General features: G+C 47.9%; 1 protein-coding gene across 1 annotated transcript; it reads left to right on the forward strand.

Annotated features, from left to right (window-relative positions):
• The first annotated feature begins 3,833 nt into the window (after positions 1 to 3,833).
• PLAAT4 (phospholipase A and acyltransferase 4) lies at positions 3,834 to 11,975 on the forward strand. The gene is given in 5 exon segments (XM_055291303.2): positions 3,834 to 3,938; positions 4,212 to 4,228; positions 4,708 to 4,853; positions 10,122 to 10,390; positions 11,664 to 11,975. Coding segments are annotated over 5 exon segments (636 nt in total). The 3' UTR covers positions 11,763 to 11,975.
• The last annotated feature ends 3,077 nt before the right edge of the window (positions 11,976 to 15,052 follow it).

Genomic DNA, 15,052 nt, shown 5'->3' on the forward strand with positions numbered 1-15,052 from the left:
AATGGACTGAGGTAGTGAGATAACATCTGCTGTGGCCAGACACCCCCAAGACGTGACGAGAAACTGAAACCAAAAGGTGGCTGAGATAATGACCGTGCACACTCCTGCAGAGGGCCACAAAAACAGCAAAGAAACTGACCATGGCAAGACACCTGCAGAAGCTCTGCCCAAGAAAGCTCTGAGGCCTCCTCATGATATCCACAGAGGTCCCTGGAAGCTCTGCCCAAAAACAGCAACATCATTCAACAGTGTTTTGAGGGAAACCCAGAGGCATGCTAACCTAAACAACAGAAATGGGGGTTTTTTGTTTTGTTTTGCTTTGAGACAGGGTCTCACTCCAGTTGCCCGGGCTAGACTGCAGTGGAGCAATCTCAGCTGACTGCAGCCTGACTTCCTGGGCTCAGGCAATCCTCCCATCTCCACCTCCCAAGTAGCTGAGAGTACAGGCACGTGCCACCATGCCCGGCTAATTTTTTTTTCTGTATTGTTAGTAGAGACGGGGTCTCGCCATATTGGCCAGGCTGGTCTTGAACTCCTGGGCTCAAGTGATCCATCTGTCTAGGCCTCTGGTTGGGTGTGAAAATATGGCCCAGTTCTGGCCAATGGAGAAGGGAACAGGTCATCTGGGGGACTGTGGGAAAGACTTTACTCCCTGAAAAAAAGACAAATGATGAGAATCATCTTTCCCTCCATCTTTTGGGCATAGCCAGGTAAAAATGGGCCACTCAAGGCTGCTACAGCCATGGGAGTTCTTACAGGGCAACAGTGCAGACCCAGGACCAGTGCAATGGAGACAGCCTGCTGAGTCCTTGGTGACCTTGGTGAGCCACTAGACCCAACCTGAGTCACCCTCTTCCTGCCTTTCTGTTACCGAGACAATGGGTGTCCAGGCTGTTGAAGCCCCTTTGAGTTTAGTTCTGCTTCTTGCACCCAAATGCATTTTAATGGGGCCATGAGCTCCTGGGCTCCACATGGTCTAAGGTACTCCTCACCTCCAGGGCATCCCCATGGAATGAAGCACCCCCTCTGGCCTTCCCCCAAGACTTCTGGCCCAATATTTTCTGGGAGTCATTACAAGACAATGTCCTATGGGGTGCACTGGGGATTGACATCTCCCTGCCTCCAAACGCCTCCCCTTCCTGGAGTAGGAAGAGCTGCCCAGGGTTATTTTTAGAAGAGACCTTTATTTTGGCCAGGTGCGGTGGCTCACACCTGTAATCCCAGCACTTTGGGAGACCGATGGGGAGGCAGATCACAAGGTCAAGAGATCAAGACCATCCTGGCCAACGTGGTGAAACCCCGTCTCTACTAAAAATGGAAAAATGAGCCAGGCATGATGGCAGGTGCCTGTAATCCCAGCTACCCGGGAGGCTGAGGCAGGAGAATCGCTTGAACCCGGGAGGCAGAGGTTGCAATGAGCTGAGATCGCACCATTGCACTCCAGTCTGGGCGACAAGAGTGAAACTCTGTCTCAAAAAAACAAAACAAAACAGGAAGAGACCTTTATTTCTCAAGCAAGGGCAGAAATTCAGGGCTCTCCTTTGACTCTGGCTGCTCCCAAGGTGGCTTTAAAGCACCAATGAGTCCATGGCTTGTGTAAGAAATGATTAGTCCTTCCATCTAGAGAAATAGCTCCTTTTTAAACAGTTGTCTCTCTTAAACAGTGTTTAGTATTTAAGTGAGGTTGAAACAGTGTCAAAAGGAAAGTGAAATTGAACTTCTCTCCTTCAGTATAAAAGCTGATCCACAAACAGCAGAGCACCAGACCTCCTCTTGGCTTCGAGATGGCTTCGGTAAGTTTCCCGTGACTTTGCATTACTGACTCTACCGCAGTTGGGCAGCTCCCCCTAAGAAAGGCCTCAGTCCGGGCTCCTGGCCTTGGGCACACAGCTCCAGAGCTCGTCTTTAGAAGGCTGTCATGGAAAAGTGTATTTGTCTTTTAAAAGTGCATCTGCCCTGCTGGACAGGGAGTCCTCTGGGCAGAGTCCACCTCCTCTGCGTACCTGGCACACTGCGAGGAGCCCGGGACTCCCGTGTAGTAGAGAGCTGTGGGGTGCCAGGTGTCAAGTCTACCTCAGCCGGAGGAGAAGCCAGAATGTGGGCAGGTGGGGGACTCTGGGTTGTGGGAAGCAAGCAAATCCCAACATCGTCTGCTTCTGCTGTGACTGGGGCTCAGTCCCTTCTCAACCCCAAACGATGCTTTCTCTCTCGTCGTTCCTCTGTGGCATCATCTGGCCTTATAGGGTGCATTCTAATCTCAGCAGCTTTCTGAATACTGAAATTTCTCCTCCTATCAGCCCAGATGTACCGATTGGCAGAAGCTCTAGGGAGAGTAGGCTGAGCTCAGTTGTGTGCGACTGAAAAGGAACAGCGGGGCCGGGCGCGGTGGCTCACGCCTGTAATCCCAGCACTTTGGGAGGCCGAGGCGGGTGGATCATGAGGTCAGGAGATCGAGATCACGGTGAAACCCCGTCTCTACTAAAAATACAAAAAAATTAGCTGGGCGCAGTGGCGGGCGCATGTAGTCCCAGCTACTTGGGAGGCTGAGGCAGGAGAATGGCGTGAACCCAGGAGGCAGAGCTTGCAGTGAGCCGAGATCACGCCACTGCACTCCAGCCTGGGTAACAGCAAGACTCCGTCTCAAAAAAAAAAAAAACAAAAAAGAGGAACATTGGGGCTCAGGCTATTACTAGAAACAAAACCATTCCAGGAAGGGGTCCTGCAAATTCTGGAGGGCGGCCCACTCCAACAGCACCACCCGATTCTGGGGAAGGACTTTGCTGCTGCCAAAACAAATCAGGGCTTTTAACAGGGAGCCCAGGCCAAAGTTCATATCTCACTGGCCACCAGCTAAGGCTGCCAGTACCTTGACTGTGGTTTTAGACGTTCAGCATTGCAGTTAAAAGCCCCTCCCTCTCCCCATATGGAGACCATCTCTGGGTCCTGCGGTGCCCTGACATAACAGAGGAGGAGCTGGGCGGGAGTCCTGGCCCTGTTCCTTTCCCCTCCCTCTTCCTTGTCTATTTCCTTTGCCCCATTCTATGCCAGGCCCTTCACTGGATCCTGGAGGTGCAGGGAGGGAGGAGCACACAGGATCCTGCCTGCCTGGAGCTCACAGCCCAGAGGGGCACAGGCAGGCACAGGGAATTGCAGCTCAACTTGACCCTTGCAGAGAGCAGGAGAGGCCCCCGGGGACCCAGGTCCTGGGAGTGGAGTGGCAGGTCAGCTGAGCCAGGCTGGTGCCATCAGGGCAGCTTCACAGATGAGGGGGTCTGAGGGAGGGGAAGAGGAAGAGAGGCTGCAGGGAAGTGATGGAGGCAGGGAGAACCAGATGTGCAGAGCAGCAGAGGCCAGAGCCAGGGCAGTAGTGAGGGGCTGGGATGTCACTCAGTGGGCCTGTGGGTGCAGAGCCCAGGGAGGAAGAGGAGGGTGAGGAATGGCCAGTCAGGAAGGGCCTGGGCTCTGCCCACAGGGTGTGTCCTGGGCCCTGAGATCAGAGGAAGGTCATGGCCAGATGTGCCCTTGGGAAGGCCACCATGGGTTCTGAGGGGTTGGATACGGAGCGGCAGGGACAGGAGGCAGGGGCTGGTCAGGGGGCTGTGGAGGTCACAGAGGCAGGCATGGGGCTGCCTGAACCAAGTCAGTGGATGGGATATTGACAAGCACACCAACCAGGAGAAGCTTCTGGAGTCCACATTGATTGGTTTTAGTGACTGAATATTGGCATGAGGAAGAAGGCAAAGGAGAGCAGACCCCAGGTCTATGATGGGACATCCTGGGATAAGGGAGGAGGAGGCTGTCACCCACTGAGGACAGGTACAGAGAGGGCGAAAATGGAAAAATCCTCCAATCATGAGGCTGCTATGCCCTCGGGCAGGACGTGGAGAAGTGGGAAGGAGGTGAGGAAGGGGAAGAAGGTGGCCAAGACAGGAACCAGGGTGAGGGGTGCGCAGGGAAGAACCAGCTCGGCCTCCTTCCAGCTGAGTGTTTCCAGGAAAGCCCTGCCACCTCTCTGATCCTCAGTTTCCCCATCTGTGCAATGGGATGATCATGCCTTCCCCTGGGGCTATGGAGATGGTGCAGTTATTGTAGGACAAGTTCCCACAGGGGCCTGTTCTGTGAGTGCAGAGCCCCCTCAGTGCTGGGAGCTGGGGGGCCCCAAAAGACCCCACTCAGGTCCCAGCAGGATGCTGTGAGCTCCTGTCTCCCAGGGCATCATCTCTAAGAGGTAGGCGTCCTGAGACTGGATGGGGCAGGGTCTGAGGAGGAGGTGGTTCTTGGGGCCATGGAGAGGCACAGGGCAGGAGGAGTGATGAGGAACTGAGGGTCAGCCTGCAGAGGGCGGAGAGCTCAAGACTCGCCTTCTCAGCCTTGCTCCTGGCCTCAGTAAAGGTGCTGGTTCATGCAGGCTCTTGAGTGGGCCTACTGAGGAGCACATGTACAATGCACCCATGCACACACATCTGCATCCTCAGCATACACACACACAGCACACACATGTCACACACGCACCCAGACGGTCCTTCTCTCTCCCATCCCACAAGATCATTCTCCAGGCTTCCAGCCCCCAGTGCCCCCACTGAGGAGAGCCTCTGAAAGTGACAGCAGGGCTGAGGATCTCATGGGGGCTAGAAGCTGATGAACATCAGCAAGGCGTCTCCAGGATGAGCTGCAGCTCCCCCAGCCAGGGTCTCTGCTCTTGCCTAGAAGGCCGTATACTCCATCTCTGGCTTTTCTGTTGCAGCCACACCAAGAGCCCAAACCTGGAGACCTGATTGAGATTTTCCACCTTGGCTATGAGCACTGGGCCCTGTATATAGGAGATGGCTACGTGATCCATCTGGCTCCTCCAAGTAAGAACTTATGAATATATAATTTTCAAGATATTTGTTAAAAGGATAATGAGAGGGCCGGGTGCGGTGGCTCATGCCTATAATCCCAGCACTTTGGGAGGCCGAGGCGGGCAGATCACCCGAGGTCAGGAGTTGAAGACCAGCCTGACCAACATGGAGAAACCCCGTCTCTACTAAAAATACAAAATTATCCAGGCGTGGTAGCACATGGCTGTAATCCCAGCTACTCAGGAGGCTGAGGCAGGAGAATCACTTGATCCCGGGAGGCAGAGGTTGCAGTGAGCCGAGATCGTGCCATTGCACTCTAGCCTGGGCAACAAAGCAAAACTTGACCTCAAAAAATAAAAAAAAAAATAAGATAATGAGAGCCACTGAAAGACAGTTAAGCAAGGGAAACTTGAGTTGGGAGACACATTCTTCTTAGAGGATGCTTGATGAGATTGTACACACATATGTCCCATGAAGTAGACACAGTGCATTCCATAGGTCCTGGCAGAACAGGAGAAGAAACCGTTGCCTCCCGCAGCGAAGCTGGGCTGCTTCAGCATTGGGAGCTCTCTAGCTCAAAGTCAGTTACCTTGGCATGCAGAATCTCATAGGACTTAAACCAGCCAGGTTTCTTAGGTCTTAAAGAAGAAAGTTTCTCAAAAGGAACAGTGTTTCTCCGTGCCAGATCCTTTGCCTCATATGTTTTTACAGAACGAGGTGTCTTGATATTATATACTCAAGATTCCTTACTGGGAGCAATTCTCACAGGTTTATACATTTTTTTAAAGTTCTCATACAAATGCACAGTGAGCAATACCAATTTTTTATTTACCTCATTAATAACAGAAGCAGAAATATGACATACCCAGTTAAAAGCAGAATGAAGGAAACGTATGTATGGATAGCCAATGAAAGGGGAAAAAACAAACGCAGAGGCCAGGCACAGTGGCGCACTCCTATAATCCCAGCACTTTGGGAGGCCAAGGCAGGCGGATCACTTGAGGTCAGGAGGTCAAGACCAGCCTGGCCAACATGGTGAAACCCCGTCTCTATTAAAAATACAAAAATTAGCTGGGGGTGGTGGCAGTCATCTGTAATCCCAGCTACTCAGGAGGCTGAGGCAGGAGAATTGCTTGAACCCGGGAGATGGAGGTTGCAGTGAGCCGAGATCCTGAGACAGTGCCACTGAACTCCAGCCTAGGAGACAGAGGAAGATATTGTCTCAAAAAACAACAACAAAAATGCAGAAATGAGACAACGAGACTGCCAAATTAGGCAGGTGCAGGCAAGTTCATATCCTCTAGGGCAATGCCACTACATAACTCTTGATGTTCTCTTTTCACCAAGCATTTACATTGTCACTGGATAAAAACCATTCCCATCACTATCAGAGCAAAACATTTGCATCTTATCAGTTTTCTCCAAGCCATCATCTCCCAGGCAGGGTTGTAAAAATGTCTGAATTGATGGAAAATAGTAAATCAAGCCCACTTAATCCAGATGACCCTCAGGGACCTTGTAAGACAAAGCATGGCAATGAAGACACATGGTCCTTTTTGTGCCTAACTTGCAGGGTGTAAAGAGGCTTTTTTTTTTTTTTTTTTTTTTAGACAGAGTCTTGCTCTGTCACTGGCATGGAGTACAGTGGCACAATCTCAGCTCACTGCAACCTCCACCTCCCAGGTTCAAGCGATTCCCCTGCCTCAGCCTACCGAATAGCTGGGACTACAGGCACAAGCCACCACACCCAGCTAATTATTTGTATTTTAGTAGAGATCGGGTTTCACCATGTTGGCCAAGATAGTCTCGATCTCCTGACCTTGTGATCCGCCTGCCTCGGCATCCCAAAGTGCTGGGATTATAGGCATGAGCCACCACGCTCAGCCGTAAAGAGGCTTTTTAAGACAATTTTTCTTTCTTTCCTTTTTTTTTTTTTTCTCTGAGACAGGGTCTTACTCTGTCATCCAGGCTGGTGTGCAGTGATGTGATTAAGGCTCGCTGCAGTCTTTTTTTTTTTGTATAAATATTCTGATTTAATAAATGGTATGAATATATATTTTGCATACTTTACAATAAAGAAAAATTTTGAAAGAAAATTGATCTAAAACTTTGTTTCCCTCCAATTTACATGGTAAAGTCAACTGCATACAGTTATTTCCATATATAAGTTTTACATTTGTATTTTCTACAATTAAATAAATCTAAATGTTAAATTTTAGCACATATATTCAATTATGTACACAATTACAATGTCAATTTATAAGTCAAGCTTACTTAAAAATCATAAATTACAAAAAACACATTATGAATAATTTTGTTCTAGAAGTATCATACCAACTCATATGATCTAGGTGAACCCAAAAGTAAAAAACAATGATTATAAATTATGGTAGTGTCTGTAAAACCCTGTTATAAAGGAGGTATTCTTTTAAATATGTACCTTATATATAAAAGCTCCTGACTCCTTTTAAGGACCAAAATTATTTTCAGTTTAACCATTTTCATTAAAATGCTTATTTAAAAAGTATCACCTTATAAAACTGAGTATATAAAATACAATGCAGCCCTTGATAACTAAGAATCTTTATAAATGCCAATTATTTAGTGACCTGTTTATCAAACTATTTCTATGGATGGGGTGATTTTTCTTCTTCCTCTAAATTAAGTGGCCCTAGACTAATATATTTGTATAGTTACTCTGTTTTCTTCCTTACTGTCATTTCACATCTCTATCAGTGAGTTCCTCAGGATTTGCCTTTATTTTACAACTATGAAAGTCTTCAATCCAATTCCCTGCTTCCACACATAGGACACAGAAAGCCTAAACTTTCCTTTTTTCTGGGCTCCAATACGAAGCAGCATTTACGTGTCTGGCTTGGTGGGAGGAAGGTTGTCAATTGGGATATCATGTGTGTTCACCTGCCTATCTTGCCCTATTTCTTTAGTTGCTATAAATGTCCTGCTTCTCAAATATCTGGATTTTTGGCTACCTATTTGGCTTCTGTCTTTGTGTTTATATCTGTCTGGTTTTAACAGGTCTCTCTGATTCCTGACCCACAGCTCCTCTCCTCTAATATTCAAGTGTGCTGCTTGCCTAACTCTTCATTCCTTCTCCCAGAATTTCACTTTACAATTGCACTAGGTTCTATCATCGTTGGCCACAGATTACCACAAAACATAATTTCTTAAATTCTGCAAATTTCTAATCTTGGTTTCCTAGAAGATCTAACACTAAGCTTGTGTTATCCTGATTACAGTGTATATAAAACAATGCTTGTGGAAAACTAACCTAGGAGAAAGCTTATAGGGGAAACCTGATAATGAATTTTATTAAATTAATAAGCCTTATAAAAATTTCAAATGTAGTACTATCTGTATTTAAACTTCAATACTTTTCTTAAGTAAAATTCTTTTTTTTTTTTTTTTTTTTTGAGACAGAGTCTCGCTCTGTCGCCCAGGCTGGAGTGCAGTGGCGCAATCTCGGCTCACTGCTAGCTCCGCCTCCCGGGTTCACACCATTCTCCTGCCTCAGCCTCTCTGAGTAGCTGGGACTACAGGCGCCCGCCACCACATCCGGCTAATTTTTTTGTATTTTTAGTAGAGACGGGGTTTCACCGTGGTCTCGATCTCCTGACCTCGTGATCCGCCCGCCTCGGCCTCCCAAAGTGCTGGGATTACAAGCGTGAGCCACCGCGCCCAGCCAAGTAAAATTCTTAACCATGGTAGAAGTTAACGTTTGTTGATGTTCACTCATCTATACCCTCCATATTCTCAGCAAAGTTGACCTGAATAAATAGGGTTATAACATTATCAGGCTTGTAAAATACTTTATCAAATCAATGCATCAGTTAAAGCAGGGGTCCCCAACCCTGGGCTGTGTGTGGCCTGTTAGGAATCGGGCCACACAATAGGTGAGCTGAGAGGCAGGTGAGTGAGCATTACTGCCTGAGCTCTGCCTCTTGTCAGATCAGTAGTAGCATTAGATTCTCATAGGAGTGCAAACCCCATTGGGAACTGCACATGCAAGGGATCAGGCTCACTGCAGTCTTGACCTCCCCGAGCTCAGGCCAGGTGATCCTCCCACATCAGCCTTCTGAATAGCTGAGACGACAGGCATGCACCACCACGCGCAGCTAATTTTTGTATTCTTTGTAGAGACAGATCTCGCCATGTTGTCCAGGCTGGTCTCGAACTCCTGAGCTCACGTGGTCCACCTGTTTAGGCCTCCCAAAGTGCTGGGATTACAGGCACGAGCCACTGTGCCCAGCCAACAGGATTTTCTTAAGAGGGTTCTAAGTGCAAACGTCAGCCTTGAGATTAGAAACGGGGCAAGAGAGGTAACACCTAATTATTGTGTGCATTAGGTACTATCCATTTTAATAAAAATAAGATAACACCTGGAGTGACTATATAATGGAATTGGGGCTCCACTGGTTGACAGCTCTTCTGTGTACCTCTCTATGTGCCTAGAACTATAGCCAGATTGTAGGACAGAAGACACTTTACAAAGGATTCCCTCAGGGTCAGCGCAGTGCAGTGGAAGGAGCCTTCCCTTTGGGGCTTAAGAGAAGCAGTTTCACATCCTGATTCTAGGACTTTTCATAGCACAGAAAAGTCTCATGATGTCTCTCTCAGCCCAATATTGGTTTTTAAATTGAGATAATATTTTCCTTGAAAGTTAAAAAGGAGATTAAATTAGGAAGTATGTGTAACAGCACAGCCTGGTAACTGAAACAGTGGGTACAAAACGAATTGGATCTTTTTCTGAAACACAAGTGTACAAAGCTGAACAGGTAATAAATAAGCTTTAACATCATTGTTTATAATGATGAAAATGTTTCCAGTACCTAAATGACTGATAACAGGGGATTGGCCACATAAGTGATGTACATGCATAGCATGGAATATGGTAGCAGCCACTGGCAATCATGACATTCACTGACTTGGACAAACATTCACACCTTATTTGGTTAAAAAAAGAGAGCAAAATCTATTAGTCCGGCGTGGTGGCCGGCGCCTGTAGTCCCAGCTACTCAGGAGGCTGAGGCAGGAGAATGGCGTGAACCTGGGAGACGGAGCTTGCAGTGAGCTGAGATCGCGCCACTGCACTCCAGCCTGGGCGACAGAGTGAGACTCCGTCAAAATTTAAAAAAGCAAAATCTGTGAATCCTCCAATCACATTTGTGAAAGGATAAACACCAGTAGTTCCCTAGTGGAGATTTCAAGCCCTTCTCTCCCTACTTTACCTTCCCCTGCCAGTGAGAGTGCCTCTGATTGCAGGTGAGTACCCCGGGGCTGGCTCCTCCAGCATCTTCTCAGTCCTGAGCAGCAGTGCAGTGGTAAAATAGGAGCTCCTAGAAGATGTGTTAGGAGGCTGTCGCTATCAGGTCAACAACAGCTTGGACCATAAGTATGAACCACAGCCCGTGGAGGTGATCATCAGTTCTGCGAAGAAGATGGTTGGTCAGAAGATGAAGTACAGTATTGTGAGCGGGAACTGTGAGCACTTTGTCACCCAGCTGAGATATGGCAAGGCCTACTCTAAACAGGTAAAGACTTCTCTGGATAATCCATCTCCCCCTTCTTGGGGCTGGACTCACTGGGCTGTGCAGCCAGGGGATCACTGTGAATGATGCAAACGCAGCCTCTTAGAGACCCGCTGGCTGAGAGTCAGGACCTCTGAGCTCCAATGCCAGATCTGCTTCTAATCCACAGAGGGTCTTTGGACAGGTCCCTTCCCCTCAAGCCCTCTCCATGTGCAGAGGACGGGATGGATGGAGGACCTCTGAGGATCCTTCCCCTCTAAAACCTATCCTGAAAATGGCTCCTGAAGTTCTGGGGGTCATCAGGAGAATCTGGGCCAACCCAGGACCATGACAGGTCCCGCAACCCCCCAAAGAGTACTCAGGCAAGGGACACTCAGGGTCCGTGGACCTGTGTAAGAGCTCAAGGACATTCATGTGTAAGATCTGGGCACAGCCTCCATCCCTTGCCCCTTCAGAGTCTTTCACATTTGTTGCCCCAAAACACAAAATAAGTGGCAGAACCAGGATTCAAACCCCAGTTGTCCCTTTGTAGAGTCTCTGCCTGTGATGCCTACTCTGCAGCAGCTCAGGGCCCCTGGCCTGCGTGACTGAATGGTTGGGGGCCCTTGATGAGAGGGGGATAGTGGCAGGAGTAGAGGCTTTGTGGAGGGAAATCGAGAGTTTGCCGTGGCATGTGATGTCTGAGGTGCCCCATTAGAGGCCCGGGTGGAGATAAGGCATGGAGTTGGAGTTTAGGCTGAAGTAGAGCTGGAGATGGAAGTTTCCAGGCTGCAGTTGGGAACAGTACACAGTGACCCCGGGGCACGCATATGGCCATGGCCTCCCTAAGTCTCCCCTCAGCTTCTGCCACAGCCCTCCCTGTGCAAAGGTGTAGCTCAGGGAGGACCCAGACTGCAAAATAGTCCCCAGTCTGGCCCCTGGAGCTTGGACCCTAGGAAGCGAGGCACAAACCTTCTTCCTTACCCCAAATCAGAATGAATGTCCTCACCTGGAAGCGCTCTCAAAAGGATCTCATGGGCCCATTCTCAGGACAAGCCCAGACAAGTCGAACACCAAGAAGTGGTCACAGCCCAGAAAATGGAGTCCCTGGGGATACGGCCAATGGCTTCTGTCGGAGAGGATTCTGAGCCAGCCAGCTGGGAGAGAAGAGAGGAGATGCCAGGCCATAGGGGAGGCGGGAGAGAGGGGGGAGGGAGAGGAGTTCCAGGCCCTTGGGAGGGAGAAAGTGCCAGCCTGGCTTGCTGTGAACGCTCAACAAAAGCTGCTTGCTCTGCAGGTGGAAAAGGCCAAGGTTGAAGTCGGTGTGGCCACGGTGTTTGGAATCCTGAGTATTGTTGGATACTCTTTTGTGGCTAGGAGACACCAAAACAAGTGACAGCCTGAAGCAGCCACAAAATCCTGTGTTAGAAGCAGCTGTGGGGGTCCCAGTGGAGATGGGCCGCCCCCATGCCTCCAGCAGCCTGACCCTCGTGCCCTGTCTCAGGCTCTCTCTAGATCCTTTCCTCTGTTTCCCTCTCTCGCTGGCAAAGTATGATCTAATTGAAACAAGACTGAAGAATCAATAAACAGCCATCTACCCCTTCAGAAAGGACTTCTACCATGTTTTTATAGACTTCTGAATCACAAAGGAGGAAAGTAACATTGAGTGAACACTCACTGGGTAGTTCCAGCAATTTCTAGCTGGGTGACTTTAGAGAAGGCTCTTGATTCTCAGAACCTCAGTTCTTCCATGTCAGGTGATGTCAGGAGAATCACCTAAGATAATGCATACACGACACCCAGCGCTAGGTCTGATACGTAACAGATGTTCAATGAATTGTTATCATCATTCTCCACAGACATAACATCGACATAATTGCATGTCATTAATTTTACTCTCAGGGAGGTGAAAAAAACTAAATTACCTTCCGGTATAGTCTCATGTGGTGCTTAAATCCCCTCACAACACCTACGCATCTACCAGCATCTTCCCAGTTACCTTCCTCAGTTGGCCCTTTTTTTAGAAAGTTTTTTATATTTTTGGCTCAAAGGTCTGAGTTCTCACCCACCTGCGACTACTAGATGGAGTAATATTCTTTCCAGGCCCAAATTGCCATGGCTCAAGCTGGTCCTGGGTGGAATGCTGAGGATTAGCTACCTCTAAATCTCCCTCCACTACTTCCAGCATGCCCTGGGTGTGGCTCCAGAAGTGCCCAGGTCCCCATGTTTCTGTGCTTCCTCACTCCAGCCTCTGCCACCAGTAACCCTACTCACTGGCCACTTCCATGGTGGTCACTGCAGCCACCACCACTCTGGCTTCAGGACTGAGGACATCACCCTCCCCTGGGTTGTACTTTTTCATGTGTGAGCAAGCTGGTTGGTCCCTTAGTTCCCCAACACAGCGGAGACCAGGCTGTAATGATTAACGAGACTCCGCTGGAAGCTCAGGGCTATTGGAAGGTTGAAGAACAAAGAGAATAACTTATCATTGCTATAACTAGAGGGGGCTCTGCTCAGATTCCTGGCTGAAATACCAGGCTCCATTTGGGGATTGCAGAAGCATCCATGCCTGCCTTGCTCCAGGGCTACCTGCACATCAGAGGGCCCAGCTGCTCTACCCAGAGTGCAGGCCTAAAAAGCAGAAGGCCCAGCAAGAGAAGAAGGCTTTCTCACTTCTTGTGACCTAAGGCTCACGTCCCCAGACTTCATTACCTGTCCAGGATCAGTTGTTCCAGGGTGCTGGGCAATGGGAGCATCCAGGCCCTTCCAAGGTGTGCTTTACCTCCATGACTAGGTCAGATCCCCATTAGGAGTCTCAGGTGTCCATGTGTCTGCACTTCATGTGATTCTCACAGTTGCAATGAACACTGATCCATGTGGTTATTTTACTAATGTGCCTTTCCCTGACAGTATTTTGGGGACAGTCCAAGTTTGGTACCATTGGGACTCTAGCATCAAGCACAATGCTTAACTTACTATAACCACTCGATAGATGACGGATTACAAGCATGCACCTGTAATCGCAGCTACTTGGGAGGCTGTGTCAGGAGGATTACTTGAGCCCAAGAGTTTGAGATCAGCTTGGGCAACATAGTGAGACCCCATCTCTCAAAAAGGAAAAAAAGATAGTAGTTTACTTAATTAATAAATGTATTAACTAATAGGTAGAAAAACAGGGCCGGGCACAGGGGCACACACCTGTAATCCCAGTACTTTGGGAGACCAAAGGAGGATCTCTTGAGCCCAGGAGTTTAAGACCAGCCTAGGCAACATAGTAAGACCCTGTCTCTACAAAAAAATAAAAATTAAAAATAAAAAAAGATTAGCCAGGTGTGGTGGTGCATGACAGAGCAGGAGCATCGCCATCTTGGACAAATATCAACATTCTATGTTCCTCTTGATTAAAAACTGCCTAAATCCAGCCCCAGAACATCAGGGCATTTCCCTATGCTGGGAAACCAATGCCCAGCATAACCAGAAACATTCCAACCCTAAGATAAAACCCTTTCCAACCGGAAACATGCCAACCCCAAGATAGCCTCCCCTCTGACAAGAGACATTCTAACCCTACAATTAACTTTCCATCACATAGAAACATTCCGAACCTACAATGTTCTTCCCACTTCCTAAACTCTTAAATATCCTTAGTCTGTTAGAACACTCCTGACCAAAAAATCAACCAGAAGCCCCTCTCAGGTTTATTCTCTAAATAAACCTGTCTTTGACTGTTGAGCCCCTTTTTGTGTTTCTTTCCTCTTTCTTTAATTCTTACAGCGTGTGCCTGTAGTCCCTGCTACTCAGGAGGCTGAGGCAGGAGGATCATTTGAGCCCAGGAGTTCAAGTCTGCAGTGAGCTATGATCAAAAAGAGTACAAGTAAAAAATAAAAATATAAAACATGACCACTCTTCTCAAAAAAATAAAAATAAAAAATAAAAAATATGACCACTCAAAAAAATGTTGTGGCCACCACAGTAAAGGTTAATGCACATCAGAATTATGTTGCTGTGAAGTTGAGAAATACACTGAACCAGTTCCAGACCTCTCTGGACTGACTTCCATGAACTAGATTTCACTAAATGTGGAATATATATATATATGTAATATATACACACACACATATAATACATATTTTATATATATTTTATATATATATGTAACAAAAGCATACTTCATTTTTTCATAAGTTCATTAAATGGTTGTACCACCTCTGGACAGTCCTTGGTCTCAGCAAATCTTTTTGCTAAGATTAAAAGTAGCTGAAGCCCAGGCGTGGTGGCTCACACCTGTAATATCAGCACTTTGGGAGGCCCAGGTGGGCGGATCACCTGAGGTCAGGAGTTTGAGACCACCCTGGCCAACATGGCAAAACCCCATCTCTACTAAAAATACAAAAATTAGCCAGACATGGTGGCGGGCGCCTGTAGTCCCAGCTACTCAGGAGGCTGAGATACAAGAATTACTTGCACCCGGTGATGGAGGTTGCAGTGAGCCAAGGTCACGCCACGGCACTCCAGCCTGGACAACAGAGAGAGACGTTGTCTCAAAAAATAAATAAATAAAAATAAATAAATAAAAGTGGCTGAAGAGAGCATGCACATATTCCTTCCACAGGCTCTTTTTCAGCTCAGGAAATTTTTAAGAAAACTGATTGGTGCTGGAGAAACAGGAATCCTGGGCTGTGTGCC

Source organism: Symphalangus syndactylus, chromosome 1 (genome assembly GCF_028878055.3).
Source record: "Symphalangus syndactylus isolate Jambi chromosome 1, NHGRI_mSymSyn1-v2.1_pri, whole genome shotgun sequence".
Classification (NCBI taxonomy): domain Eukaryota; kingdom Metazoa; phylum Chordata; class Mammalia; order Primates; family Hylobatidae; genus Symphalangus; species Symphalangus syndactylus.